Source organism: Ranitomeya imitator, chromosome 4, assembly GCF_032444005.1.
Source record: "Ranitomeya imitator isolate aRanImi1 chromosome 4, aRanImi1.pri, whole genome shotgun sequence".
In the NCBI taxonomy this organism is placed as follows: domain Eukaryota; kingdom Metazoa; phylum Chordata; class Amphibia; order Anura; family Dendrobatidae; genus Ranitomeya; species Ranitomeya imitator.
In genome coordinates, this window is record NC_091285.1 from 508,073,667 (window position 1) to 508,089,617 (window position 15,951).

At 42.3% G+C, this 15,951-nt stretch overlaps 1 protein-coding gene across 2 annotated transcripts in view; it reads right to left on the minus strand.

The window, feature by feature from the left end:
• Positions 1 to 295: 295 nt before the first annotated feature.
• Positions 296 to 15,951, minus strand: part of ATP8B4 (ATPase phospholipid transporting 8B4 (putative)) — a 372,592-nt gene continuing 356,936 nt past the window's right edge. For both annotated transcript variants that reach the window (XM_069766048.1, XM_069766049.1), the window contains 2 exons: positions 8,003 to 8,133; positions 296 to 4,615 (listed from right to left, as the gene is read on the minus strand). In XM_069766048.1, the coding sequence (XP_069622149.1) occupies positions 4,334 to 4,615; positions 8,003 to 8,133 (413 nt within the window). In that variant the 3' untranslated portion in view covers positions 296 to 4,333. The remainder of the gene's footprint in view (positions 4,616 to 8,002; positions 8,134 to 15,951) is intronic.

The following is a 15,951-nucleotide window of genomic DNA, read 5'->3' on the forward strand; positions in this document are numbered from 1 at the left end:
TGATTGGTTGCGTGCCGCTCATGTGACCGCCACGCGACCAATCAGAAGCCGCGACGTCATTCTCAAGTCCTAAACTCCTCATTCTAGGAATTTAGGACCTGAGAATGACGTCCCGGCTTCTGATTGGTCGCGTGGCGGTCACATGAGCGGCACGCGACCAATCAGAAGCTGCAACGTCATTTTCAGGTCCTAAACGCGCTCATTTTAAGCAAAGAAGGCTGCCGGTTACCAGCGGTGATGTCCAGGGGCCTCCGGAGAGGTAATTATATCAATATTTTTTATTTTAATTCTTTATTTTACACATTAATATGGATCCCAGGGCCTGAAGGAGAGTTTCCTCTCCTTCAGACCCTGGGAACCATCAGGATACCTTCCGATACTTGGTGTCCCATTGACTTGTATTGGTATCGGGTATCGGTATCGGCGATATCCGATACTTTTCGGGTATCGGCCGATACTATCCGATACCGATACTTTCAAGTATCGGACGGTATCGCTCAACACTATCCACCACTGACTGGCAGCTTTCGGTGTACACTGTGCTTGTGGAAGGATCTGCCAATCAGTGCTGTTTGCAGGGTTATACAGAGCTCAACTTTCAGATAACTGATAGGTCTGAAGCATGATAAAACAGTGATTTTATAAAAAATGACCGCAAGCAGTCCAGTAAGTGACACATTGCTGGAATCAGGGTCTCTGCCTCTACATTATGCTGCACCCAGATGGGATAGCCAAAGCCTGCTGACAGATTCCCTTTAAAGTCAGATATGAAACACCGCACTGTAGTAAACCAGCAGCAGTATTCCACTGCCTCCATCCACATCACAACTCGGTGGGAGATAGGAGTGTTAAATAAAGAACTTTTTGGAGCTCAGCAGAAATAACTAATGAAATGCATCATGTGGAGACTGAAATCAAGAACACATTGAAGAAGCAAACACGTAGCAAAAAAAAATGAGAATTTCAAGGATAAAAAGTGCTGTCCCATAACATTGTTTGCAGCCAGTTTGCCAGTGTTTAATATCGGACGTGCTACACAAGGCAATTACGTGAATATGACACTCAGGAATGCCAGGAGATATGTTGGCGTTATGGCACAATGCAATATCATTAGTAAGCACGAGTGATATCAATGCCATCTGCCATGCCTCCTTGACCCTAGAGCCCTGGGTCACAGCTTACTCAAGGCACAATCTGGTTTCCCCCATTATCACTAGTCAACCGTAATGGAATATTTTCAGCTCATTAAATGGGTGGTGGGTAGAATCTGGAACACAGGAATGTCAAAGCTCTGTTATATGGGAAGTCCTTCATATAAGCGCAGAACTGTGCTCAATGCAACGGCTGTCATCACATAGTGGTGGACTCATTGACTTTCGAAGCTTCACCCTACGGGGGGTCACATAAACCGTGCAGAAGAAAGGCTATAAAATGGTGTATGGACATAATGGACATTGACCTCTGGTTGGTAGTTTAAGGTGTCCCTTAACTGAAAATTGATACAATGAAAAAAGATGAGATTATGTAAAATCATCATTCTAGATTCTTTCTTCCGGTTCGGTTGGCAGCGATTTACCCATCTTAAGTTGGCACCTGCAATCATCTATAGAGAAGCCGTGCAACGTATCACAATAAACCCGCGTGTAAAAGGGAATGCAGTGAGAGCGGTGTACCAAAACCAGAGCGAAATCTGCACAACTACGCCACATTTCCTCTGCACTGGTGTTATACTTGTTCCTCAGTGTCAAATTTTAGGTATGCACAAACGCATGTTATAGAGACTCTCCTGCTGCTAAGTCTTGTACATGGACCAAGCATGTAACACTACAAATACCCAAAAAACAAATAAAATAACAGTTTAACAGAGTAATGGCTGACTATCCAATTCTAATCACCATTTTCCTAGTTCAATTTAAAAAAAATAAGAGGCAGCAAACAAATAACTACAGTAATATCGATAATATAAGTGTTTGTCAAATTTGGTGTCACAAATGTCCGATAATTTATGCTTCGATGACTTCTGTATCTAGAGCAGATAGCCAGCTACTGTATGTACAGTGGTAACGCCACCTAGATACATGCATGGCATTCTAGTTGTCTCAAAAAAGATGTTCTGACATTTTGAATTGCTGTTGTCAACGATACTGCAACTTGAATATCAAGTTAGACATGTTATGGAAACATTACATTCAGTTTTATTGCAAAGTGTGTTCCTTAACCAGTCAGTAACAGGGAATTGTACAGAAACCCAATTACCCTTATAGTAGAGCTCATTGGTGCCTTTAGACGTGTCAATGCACCATTAACGAACGCCAATCAGCTATATATAAGCTGTCTGGTGCTCGATTACAGGCCTGTTTACATAGGAATGACGAACAATAACAAGTACCATGTTATCGACAGCACATCCCCTGCGGTTTACACGGGGTCATGTGCAGCTATTATGTTTCAGGCATAAATATTGTGATCTCCTGATGAATGACCATTTTTGCTCTACAGTAAAGTAATAATCACCAGCAGGTTTACAAAAGAGGATGATTGGGAACAAGCAATTTCCAATTATCTACTCATCTAAGTGCACCATATGTCTTGAATATTGGTCTGGAGGGCTGGCAGAATCTACAAAACATACCAGTCCTTGTATGAAAATATGTTTCCCCCTTATTAACTCTTATGACATTTCAGATCTCTAGGATAGTGTGAGCCGATCATTGAGTGAGAGGCGTCTGTATATTAGTGGAGGGGAATGAAGCATCACTACCGCTCAGCTGACACCGGTAGCCGCACATTCTCTAAACAGATGGGTGCACCACCTAGCGACACCCACTGACATCTCTTGAAACTTAAAGAGCCCTTCCATCAACTTTTTCCCCTAAACTTGTGTAAATGTTAGTGTACTGTAGTGTCAGTGTGTTAATGTACTCACCTACTGCCATCCCCTCTGGTTTCCAGCCCTGTCCCGCTCCTGTTCTGTATGATTTCCATATTCATAAAGGAGACTTCCAGCTCAAGCATAACGTAAGCTGATGGTGCCTTGTTGCGACCCTCCATAGGCTTACATTGTATAAAGTCACTTTGGGGCACGCAGAGCGCAGTGTGAGCCGGGGAGTCTGCAGGGCGGTGACATCAGGAGCGGAACAGCGCTGGAGACGGTAGGTGAGTACATTAACACACTGACATCACACCGACATGTACTTAGATTTAAAGACCCACAAAAAATCATGGATTCATGGGTGTCCTTCTTTAATTATGGGTAAGCCCTTGCCCTTTAAAGCAAGATGAAGAGCAGCAGTTATGATATAAATGAATATCCCCTGAGAAAACTGTTCCATTTTTGGATTTCCACAGATTAGGCAACATTTCTGTGTGAAACAAAGCATGTGAGTAAAAATATCCAGCTCTAGATCAAATGAGGTTTCTTTCATCTCCAGGATAGGTTTTCTCTGAGTGACTTTCACCCTGATGTATAGTATAGTCACGGCACCTTTTGTCACATTCATAATGCTGAAAAGGCCAAGGTGGAAAAACAGACATTCATCTAATATTGGAAGGAAAGAGACAAGTTCCACTTGGAAGAGAACATTGCTAATCTAAGTACTGGCCACACCAAAATTATATGTTGCTCTCTAACAGGAAACCTCTTTACAAGCGGTCATAACAAGTAGTAGGAGCTTGAGATAAGGACCTGCTGAAAAATAAGGAACGTTAAAGAATTCAACTCAAAAGGAATCCAATGATGACTCTGAATAATGATCAAATCCTCGGGAAGGAAAAACTATTGTGATCAATAGTAGCAGCATTTTCTTCAGCAAGTGAATATTAATAGGAAGAAGGTAACCTTCCTGGATGTGAACTAGACTAGCTTGCAAATTGTTTTTGACACTAAAAAATATGGTCCATCTAAAACGGTGTCTCATAAACTGTACACTTACAACTAAAAAACATTCAAAGCAAAATGCAGTAAAAGTTCAGAAAGCAAATGCCCATGACATTCAATCAGAAACCGGTTGAAACAGTTGTTGGTCAGAATTTGACGAGTCTACGGTGCCATGTTATTGTCCTGTATCACAGTATGGAGCTTCAGCTTCGTCATCATTTGGGAATGGAGTACGGAAGGGTGTGGGGACTTCTCAAAGGCTCCTTTTCCTGAACAGTGTTTTATAGGAGCTGACATCAAATGGGACAAAAAGTTGCTGCTTCAGGGTGCTCCATTTTTTTAGAAGATGTACATCATCTCCCTTTGGTGTTGAGTAACACAGTGCAAAAATATGGCCACAACTTAAAGCCAATAAAAAATAATTTAAAAAAAAGCCCAATTATGGTCCTCTATTAGTTATAATTTAGAAATTTTGTCACTGCTGAAGCTATTAAAATTATCTGCCGTCTTCTTCCTCAGGTTTTCTATCCAGCTTGTGCTGCTCAGCATTGTTCTTGCGATGCCCGATGATGACTGAGGCTCATTTAACCGCATGTTTTTACCAGAAGTAATAAGTTCACCGTAGCCTTCCTGGTGAGCAAAAGCATATCCAGATCTCCTGGAGCTAGTTCTATGGACCCTGCGCATATGGTTCGCCAAGGGCTTCCGTTTCTTCTTAGCCTGCTGCAAATACCGAACCTTTTAATGTAACAATATAAAAAGTTATACATTTGTAACACCTTTTTATTAGTTAGCCAGCACAGATAAAGCCTCCTGCAATGTTGATCAACACACTGATTTCTAATTCTATCATTTTACATACATGTATTCTCTATAAAGCGTATCTGTCAACAGGTTTGGCCGATATGAGATACGGCCACAGTCTTTCTGGCCTATTATACAGCATTCTACAATTTCGGTATATCTGCCCCAACCTAACTTGAAAGAGAAGAAAAAGAGCTTGTATTATACTCACCTGCAGGGCGGTCCAGTTCGAGGGGTGTCGCTCTTCTTGATCTGGAGCCTCTCTGCTTCTTGCGATGCGGTCCTTCTTGCATCATGTGGATGACGAGTCCCTAAGTCAACCACACAGTCTCCTCGGCATCGCTTTCTTGGACAGGCGTACTTCTATTCCTTGACTAGTGTAGAGCAAAGTACTGCAGTGGGCAGGGCTCTCCGACCTTTCCCAGCGCCAGCTCACTGAAGTACTTTGTTCTGCCCTTAACAGGGCAGAGAAGTACACCTGCGCAAAAACGGGATGCTGGGGAGACTGTGTGGAAGACGTGGACATGTCATTCACACGAAGCAAGCAGTAGGACGTTGATTGTAAGAAGAAGGAAAGGCGCTGGACCAATAGTGACACCCATCGGACCAGACCGCCTTGCAGGCGAGTATAAGACCTCTTTTTCTTATCTTTTAGGCCGATTTGGGGGCTTATATACAGCACTATAGAATGCTGTATAGAATGGCGGTGGTCTTATCTCATACGAGTCAAACCTGGTGACAGGTTCCCTTTACGGAAACTCTCCCTTTGTACCAAGCTCAGAAGTGCTTCATGAAAGTAAGCAGCTGGGTGTACTGTATAAAGATATCCAAATATAAAATAATAAAGAATTGGCTATGCAAAAAAATATTTAACATATTAAAATGTGTCATAAATAAGCAGTTTAATACTGGTATAAAATTAATAACATACAGGGCATGCTTAATCATATTGTAAAAATCATTTCTTATGATTAAACATTCTAAGAAGGTACAAATCTTCAAGCCAAAATACAATCTGGACCAGACTTCTACTTTAGGGAGATATAAAAGTTGCATCTTGATACAACAAACCACTGCTGCCCTTAAAGAAAGTGATTAGAAAAACTGCTTATGTGCAGCTTTTTCCCATTTAAAGGTAACCTGTCACCCCCAAAATTGAAGGTGAATTAAGCCCACCAGCATCTGGGGCTTATCTACAGCGTTCTGTAATGCTGTAGATAAGCCCCCGATGTTCCTGAAAGATGAGAAAAAGAGGTTAGATTATACTCACCCAGGGGCGGTCCCGGTCCAGTTCTGGTCCGATGGGCGTCGCGGTCCGGGACCTCCCATTTCCTTACGATGACGTCCTCTTCTTGTATTCATGCTGCGGCTCCAGCGCAGGCGTACTTTGTCTGCCCTGTTGAGGGCAGAGCAAAGTACTGCAGTGCGCAGGCGCCGGGAAAGGTCAGAGAGGCCCGGCAACTGCGCACTGCAGTACTTTGCTCTGGCCTCAACAGGGCAGACAAAGTACGCCTGCGCCGGAGCTGCAGTGTGAAGACAAGAAGAGGACGTCATTCTATGAAGATAGGAGGCCCCGGACCGCGACACCCATCGGATCGGACCGCCCCTGGGTGAGTATAATCTAACCTCTTTTTCTGATCTTTCAGGATACATCGGGGGTTTATCTACAGCATTACAGAGTACTGTAGATAAGCCCCTGATGCTGGTGGGCTTAGCTCACCTTCGATTTTGGGGATGACAGTTTCCCTTTTAAGGGAATCTGCCATGAGGATCAGCCCTCCGAAGCCATCTATATGAACTTGTAGGCCAAAGGAAGCTGAATAAAATGATACCTTGATATCTGTGATCCGCTGTCTTATTCCAGAGAAATCAACATTTTTCTTGATATGTAAAGGAGTTTTTTATCTCCCTGTGAATAAGCCTTCAGAGATTATTTTAAATGAAACGGGATGTTACCAGTGTGAAACATGTAATGACTGACAGTCTGCTCTCCTGATCTCACTGCAGAGCTGTGTGTGGCTAGAACACAGTACAGTAGAGCTGAACTTTGTCTCAGTAAAAACACATTTGCAGCAGCAGCTCTCCTCTCTTAGGGTAGTTAGCTCTGCTGTATAGCTGTGCCTGATTCCAACTAACATAGTACAGCAAAGTTGGCTCATTAAAAACTCCTCAGCTTAGCTCGGTTTGGCTGTACTGTCCTTCCCCCCCAAGCTGGCTGCCAATGAGATGAAAGTTAAAGCACTATGAAAAAAGAACTGCAGCTGCAAATGTGTTTGTAATGAGACAAAGCTCAATTCTACTTTACTGTGTTATTTATAATCAGGCACAACTCTGAAATGAGATGGGGAGAGCACACTGTCAGTCATTAGTTGGCTAACACTGGTAACGCCTCCTTTTATTTAAATATTTATTTAAAATAAAACAACAATGGAGGTGTACATTTATCAACTTCCACTCCATTCAATTGTATATGGGAGTGCCGGGAAAATTGGAGTACAGCATTTGGCTATTTCAAGCAATCCTATAAACAATGAATGGACCAGAGGTCAAGTATGTGAATTCAAGAGAGCTGCAGAGCCCCATTCTCAGGATTGGTCGGTGTCCCAGCAGATGAGCAAGTTATCCCCTATCCCCTTTAATTATGGATAAAGGGAAGTTCAACAAATGACTAATATTGTGTGTTCCAATTCCTTGCCCAATAGAATTCTTATTTACTAATTATTTAAAAAAAATTACATAAATGATAATGTATTGTAGTGGTTGTCTGATCTGAACATTTATACCATAGCGGCAAGATATATCATACATGTTCGATAGCTGAAGGTCACAAAAGAGGGACAAGAATCTATCTTGGGAATGGGGCCAATTATTATCTGTCAGTAATGAAAAGGTGGCTGATAGGACAACTTCTTTAAGGGAAACCTATCTCTAGATTGGTGTGGGTAGCATAAATCAGCCTAGCTCCCCGCTCCAGGTGATTGACTTGACAAGTTTCTCCCATATGTGTACACCATAAACCAACTTATACTCCAGATCATTTCTTTCAGTTTTGCTTTATCATACGGAGAGACTTGTCCATCGCCTGGAGCGCCTCTCCTGGCCAACTCTTCAAGTGTCTCAATGAAAAGAAATCCCTGGCTATAATTATGCAGCAGGCTATTACGCATGCTGTCCATGGTTTGGGCAGCATCATTGAAGTAGCCCTGGCCAAACTTATAGTCAAAATCCACATTTCTGGAAACAAAAGCTGTTTTAATGTGAAAGGTCAAGCAAAAATAATCTAAATAATAATATAAGCAGTACAGATATTGTTTTACCTACCTTATCACTGAGTGTTGGTGTTAAATCCACCTTCAAAAATCGGATTGTCAGCACCGGCATGACACAAATCACAGTGGTCAAGAATATTACCAACCAAACACTTTTTTGACTTAGGGAATTTCTGGCATTTCCTATTGAAAAAATAAAATAAAATAGAAATTTACATGACCAACAATGTTCAATGTGCATTAGGTTTGCCTGAAACTAGTACAGAAAGACACCAATTTATATCCTTAAGTAAAGTTAGCCATAAAGCAAAAAAATAAAGCAATATAACACCAAAAGAAAAAATGCTTTATATATGGCTATATATTAATCAAGATACTTTTTTAATTTCTTTCATTATAATAAAAATTAACAAGAAAACCACAGATACAGAAAAGTTCTGGGTGGGTACACCTGGGAGTATTAGTTTTACAATGTAATATTAGGGTATGTGCACACGTTCAGGATTTCTTGCAGAAATTTCCTGACAAAAACCGGACATTTCTGCCAGAAATCCGCATGCGTTTTTTACGCGTTTTTTTTCCAGAGCTTCCCAATGCATTAAATAATGGGACAAGCGCAATAAAACCCGCAAAATTAATGAACATGCTGCTCTTTTTACCGTTTTTTTAACGGAAAAATGATAATTACTTACCGGTAATTTGATTTTCCAGATCCATGACAGCACCGATACATGAGAGATGGCCCTGCCCCCAGGAACAGTAAGCCTGCAGTGGAGATAAAAGATAGGGGCGGCACCTCTCTCCTCAGAGTATGCAAGGTAACCTCTTTCTTAGTATGGGTATATGTACATTACATTAATTTCCAAAAGGTTATTTATCTATTATCATTCTGTACATTTTAGGTGGATATTATCCCATCTTACATGTATCTATATAAAGATTTTTTTTTTTTGTGAATCACACAACCATCACCAAGATAGGGCGGTATTTAGTGCAGTGCGGTCATGGATCTAAAAAATCAAATTACCGGTAAGTAATTATTTTTTCCCTTCCCCATGACAGCACCGGTACATGAGAGGAAGAAATAGAAGAACTCTTAGGGTGGGATAACAGCAGATAGTACTTTTCTCCCAAAGGCGAGATATGATAGTCCCAGATTTAATCTGTAATGGCGGAAGAAAGTAGAGGGTGAAGACCATACTGCTGCACTACAAATTTGCTCTATAGACGCATTTGCTCTCTCTGCCCATGATGTGGCAACAGCCCTAGTAGAGTGGGCCGTAACACAAAGTGGAGGGCTTTGTCCCGAAGAGGAATAGGAAAGTGATATAGCCACACGGAGCCACCGTGCAATGGTTGATTTTGTGGCCTTTTTTCCCCTGTTTGCCCCCTGAAAGGAGACAAAAAGGGCTGAAGACTGTCGCCATGGCTTTGACACTTCTATATATTGAAGTAGGCAATGCCTGACGTCCAGACAATGGAAGGTTTCTTCTCCCTGGGATTTTGGGTTAGCACAAAATGAGGGCAAAACTATCTCCTGATCCCTATGAAATTTTAAATTGACCTTTGGTAAGAAGGCCGGGTCAGATTTTATAATCACTCTATCATCCAGAAAGGTAGTGTATGGAGGGTCTACCGATATATCCTGGAGTTCAGTTATGCGCCTGGCTGAAGTAAGGGCAATCAGGAGAATGGTTTTTAAGGTTAGAGCCTTTACCGATAAAGAAGAAAGAGGCTCAAAGGGAAAAGTGGTTAAAGCATTTAAAACTAAATTTAGATCCCAGGGAGCAACCTGTGGACGAGGTTTAAATGGTCTGGCTGTAAAGGAGGCTCGAATGAACCTACATACCCAGGGGTGATCAGACAATTTTTGGTCAAACAAGGCGCTAAGCGCCGAGACTTGCACCTTTAGGGTGCTGGTAGATAATCCTCTCTCCAATCCTTTTTGGAGAAACTCTAGGACCTCAGTCATAGGGATTTTTTGTATAGTATTTGTTATGCATCTATCTGAAAATTCTAGGAATTTCCTCCACACTGTTTGATATTTATTAGTTGTAATCTTCATTTTACTGGACAGTAGAGTAGCAACTAAGGGATCCGAGAACCCTTTCGCTAGCAGAAGTCCCCTCTCAAGTTCCAAGCAGTGAGGTGTAGATTGTGCACTTGAGGATGTGTTACTGGACTCTGGTGTAGGAGGTTTGGAACATCTGGAAGGATCCAAGGGTCCGAGATGAACATACGTTTGAGCCAAGTGAACCATGCTCTCTTTGGCCAGAAGGATGCGATCAGGATTATGCGTGCTCTGTCCTCTCAGATCTTTTTCAAGACAGTGGGAATCAACGGAATTGGGGGAAACGCATAAGCCAGTTAGAATCTCCATCAGTGAAGCAGCGCATCTACTCCCTCCGGGTTTTCTATTGGGTTCAGAGAGTAGAATCTTTCTACCTTTCGATTCTGCTTTGTGGAAAATAGATCCACTTGTGGAAGCCCCCAGATGGCACAGATTTCTCCAAGTACTTCTTGATTTAGAGACCACTCGCCCTGGTGCAGAACGTGTCGACTCGAAAAATCAGCGACAATGTTGTCTGACCTTTTTAAGTGCATACTTGTAAGAGATAATAGATGGCTTTCGGCCGAACTAAATAGCCTCCTTGCTTCTTCCATTAGGAGACTCTATCTTGTTCCTCCTTGTCGATTTATATATAATACTGTTGTGCTGTTGTCGGACAACACCACTAAATGTCTCCCTTTGATGTTTTCTTCTGTTTGAAGAATCGCCTGCCTTACAGCTGTTAGTTCCTTCAGGTTTGAGGAAGCCATTTGCATCGGAGGATCCCATAGACCTTGTAGGATTTGATCTGATAGGTGTTCCCCCCAGCCTAATGGACTTGCACCTGTGGTCAATACTGCCAGATTCTGAATTGACCATGGGACCCCTTTTTCTAAGTTTCCAGATTTTAGCCACCAATTTAGAGAGTCCAGTACCTGAGGCGGTAATATGATCTTTCGGTTTAGGTTGTAGGGTTTTTTTGCTTTCTCTGACAAGATCTGCCATTGTAAGTCTCTTGAATGCAGCTGTGCCCATTGGACCGCTGGAATCGTTGCCGTCAGCATACCTAAGAGGGACATGGCCTATCTCACCGAGATGGACTGGGCCGCCTGTATTTGTACTACCCGTTGTTGTATGGCCTCCACTTTCCTGTCTGGAAGGACACAGACTTGTCTGATTGAATTTAATTTGATCCCCAGGAACTCCTGTATCTGGGCTGGAATCATTTTTGATTTCTTTAAGTTTACTATCCACCCCAATGTGGTCAATAGCTCTCATACTCTCGTAACTGCCTTTGTGCAGTCTTCCTGATTGTCTGCTATAAGTAGAAAATCGTCTAAATAAGGCACTAGTAGAATATTTTCTCTTCTCACAAAGGATATTATCTCTGAAATTATTGTTGTGACGATACGAGGAGCAACTGATACCCCGAAGGGGAGACATTGGTACTGTAGATGGGTGTTGACGTGGTCCAGCTGTACCACCAACCTCAGATACCGTTGATGCTCTTCGCAGATTGGTACATGGTAGGCACGCCATGTAACAGCCTGCATACAGTAATTTTACTGTCGATTTTAGGGTTTCCATTTTGAATTTTTCTATTCGGATGTTTTTGTTTAATGCTTTTAGATTGAAGATTGTCCTTAACGATCCATCTGGTTTTGGTGTAAGGAACAGGGTGCTGTAATACCCCTTTCCAATTTCTTGTGGTGGTACTCTTACCAGGACTTCTTTGTCTAGAAGGAGATGAATTTCCTTCTCTAGTATCGTTTGATTTCTTTTGGTAACGTGGGTAACTTTTATTCGATGAGGAGGCAGGGAGGTAAAGTTTAACCGTAGGCCCTCGGATAACAGATTGATTATCCATTGAGAGGGTTGTAGGATTTCCCACCGATGGACAAAAAAACGTAACCTTCCCCCTACTCGGAACATGGCGTCATTGTTTAGGGTCTGGTTTTTGAGGGGGTTTGTTGAAGAGGAACCCTCTCTCCCTTCTTTTGCCCCAGGTCTTTTCTCGTGTGGGTCTATCTGTCGGGCTACCTCGGCCCACTTTACCTGATCCCCGAAAGGAACGACGAGGGTTATTCCAACAACGTTTAAAGAAGGGGGGCGGAGGAAAAGGCTTTTTCTTATCTGCCGCTTTTTCTAAAATTTCATCTAATGCTTTACCAAACAAGTATTGTCCTTCACAAGGTACTGCGCAGAGCTTCACTTTTGACAGTCAGCATTCCAGTTTTTTAACCACAGAGCTCTTCTGCCTGAATTGGAGAGGGCACCTGCCTGGGCAGCAAATCGGACTGAGTCAATGGCGGCATCTGTCAGGAACCCTACTGCATTTTGTAATGAAGGGATGACATCTAGAAGTCTGTCTCTTGGACATTTGTCTTTTATCTGGTCGGTTAGCTCATCTAACCATGGCACGGACAGTGCAAGTAGCTGCTACCCCCGTGCAAGTAGCTGCTACCCCCGGTTTGAACACCCAAGTTGAAGCTTCCCAGGCCGATTTTAAAAAGGCATCTGACTTTTTGTCGAGTGGGTCTTTTAAGGCACCCATGTCCTTGAAAGGAAGTGCTATGCCCTTGGAGGTACTTGCAATAGCTGCATCCAACTTAGGTGCTTTCTCCGATTTTTCGCAAATTTCCTCATCAAAGGGATATTTGCGTTTTAGGGCTTGGGGAACTGAAATTTTCTTATTTGTTTTTTTTTCCCATTCTGTTTTAATATATTATCATGAAACGGAAATACTCTCCGTTTCCTCCCTTCCAGGTTGCTGAACATAGAGTCCTGAACTGTTTGTTTTTCTTTTGGCGTTTCAACCTCCAGGGTAGAGCTGACCAGTTTTAGCAATTTCCCCACATCTTCAGATAACACATATGGGAGACCACACTCTTCCTCTGAAGAGTCCAGGTCTGAGTCCTCCCCGGGCGGTAACTCCCCCGGTTCACCCTCAGATTCTACATCAGAATATTGGGCAGGTGTAGAAGGCAGATTTACGGAGCTCTGAAACCCATGTTGTTTCAATTGCTCCTCCACCGTATTTTGCACTTCGTCCCTAACAATAGACTTAACCCCTTCCCGACCTGTGACACAGCGTATGCATCATGAAAGTCGGTGCCAATCCGACCTGTGACGCATATGCTGTGTCACAGAATGATCGCGTCCCTGCAGGTCGGGTGAAAGGGTTAACTCCAATTTCACCCGATCAACAGGGACAGAGGGAGTGTAACTTCAGCCCAGGAGGGGTGGCTTCCCCCTCCCCACCCCCCTCCCCCCCCGTGGCTACGATCGCTCTGATTGACTGTTGAAAGTGAAACGGCCAATCAGAGCAATTTATAATATTTCACCTATGAAAAGTGGTGAAATATTACAATCCAGCCATGGCCGATGCTGCAATATCATCAGCCATGGCTGGAAACCCTGATCTGCCCCCCGCCACCGATCTCCTCTCCAGTCCTCCGTTCTGTCCCGTACTGTGGTCCGCTCCCCTCCGTCCTACTGTCCACTCCCCCGTCGCTCCAATCCACCCCCCGTGCTCTGATCCATCCCCCCGTGCTCCGATCCCACCCCCTCATACTTACCGAGCCTCCCGGTGTCCGTTCATCTTCACGTCTTAGCTTTGACGAGGGAAACCTCAGGCGAAACGTGCGTCGGGCAGGTGCGGGCTACCACAGGACCACCCATATGGTTGAGTATTCCACCTTACTACATAGTCGCTTTTTTGGTCTGGTCTATGGGATCTAGGTATATCGGATATATAGAAACTACATTGTACTGTTATGTAAATGTGCTGCTATTTGCAATGTGCTGCTATACTAATTAGTATATTGTGCTGCTATATAAACTCAATGCAAATGTGCTGCTATTTGCACTGTGCTGCTATACAAATTAGTATATTGTGCTGCTATACAAATTCAATGTGAACTGTCTACGTTGTGGTGCCGCATAAATAACTGCACTGTGCTGCTATACAAATTTGTGCACACAATTTGAGACTTTGACACATAGTCTTTCACTTTTTATTGTATCCTTATTGTATCTTTTTCATATCTGACAGCATTTTGGTACTATTGATTTCCTTAAAATAATACACCTTGTGGCACCATAACATTTTTTGCGATACAGTTTTTAGAAATGGTGACCTTTTTCCAGACATGACAGTTATTTCTATATTCTGTGGATACAAGTATGGGAACTATTGTGTGCATATGATCTAATGTTCATTGGGGATATACCCATATTTATTACTTGAACTTAGGAGCCACAACATATACTATATTGGTCTCTGTGATACCCCGTGCTTTTTCCACCTGGTTTTTGTTCTCCCTTTTATATATGTTATGTGATACCTTTTATGATTAATAAAATTATGTTTATTATGATTCTTTGAGTTGTGCATTATGTTGTAGGCTTAGCCATATAGACCCCTCAAACTGACTTCAAATGTGAGGTGGTCCCTAAAAAAAATGGTTTTGTAAATTTCGTTGCAAAAATGAGAAATCGCTGATCAAATTTTAACCCTTATAACTTCCTAGCAAAAAAAAAATGTTGTTTCCAAAATTGTGCTGATGTAAAGTAGACATGTGGGTAATGTTATTTGTTAACTATTTTGTGTCACATAACTCTCTCGCTTAGCAGAATAAAAATTCAAAATTTGAAAATTGTGAAATTTTCTAAATTTTAGCCAAATTTCCATTTTTTTCACAAATAAACGCAAAAATTATCGACCTAAATTTACCACTAACATGAAGCCCAATATGTCATGAAAAAACAAACTCAGAACCGCTAGGATCCGTTGAAGCGTTCCTGAGTTATTACCTCATAAAGGGACACTGGTCAGAATTGCAAAAAACGGCCAGGTCATTAAGGTCGAAATAGGCTGGGTCATGAAAGGGTTAATATTCTGGAGTAAAGATGATGACTCTTCAGTCACAGTTTTCTCTATACATGGATAACATACAGTTAGGGCCAGAAATATTTGGACAGTGACACAAGTTTTGTTATTTTAGCTGTTTACAAAAACATGTTCAGAAATACAATTATATATATAATATTGGCTGAAAGTGCACACTCCGAGCTGCAATATGATAGTTTCCACATCCAAATCGGAGAAAGGGTTTAGGAATCATAGCTCTGTAATGCATAGCGTCCTCTTTTTCAAGGGACCAAAAGTAATTGGACAATGGACTCTAAGGGCTGCAATTAACTCTGAAGGCGTCTCCCTCGTTAACCTGTAATCAATGAAGTAGTTAAAAGGTCAGGGGTGGATTCCAGGTGTGTGGTTTTGCATTTGGAAGCTGTTGCTGTGAGCAGACAACATGCGGTCAAAGGAACTCTCAATTGAGGTGAAGCAGAACATCCTGAGGCTGAAAAAAAAAGAAAAAATCCATCAGAGAGATAGCAGACATGCTTGGAGTAGCAAAATCAACAGTTGGGTACATTCTGAGAAAAAAGGAATTGACTGGTGAGATTGGGAACTCAAAAAGGCCTGGGCGTCCACGGATGACAACAGTGGTGGATGATCGCCGCATACTTAATTTGGTGAAGAAGAACCCGTTCACAACATCAACTGAAGTCCAGAACACTCTCAGTGAAGTAGGTGTATCTGTCTCTAAGTCAACAGTAAAGAGAAGACTCCATGACAGTAAATACAAAGGGTTCACATCTAGATGCAAACCATTCATCAATAACAAAAATAGACAGGCCAGAGTTAAATTTGCAGAAAAACACCTCAAGAAGCCAGCTCAGTTCTGGAAAAGTATTCTATGGACAGATGAGACAAAGATCAACCTGTACCAGAATGATGGGAAGAAAAAAGTTTGGAGAAGAAAGGGAACGGCACATGATCCAAGGCACACCACATCCTCTGTAAAACATGGTGGAGGCAACGTGATGGCATGGGCATGCATGGCTTTCAATGGCACTGGGTCACTTGTGTTTATTGATGACATAAG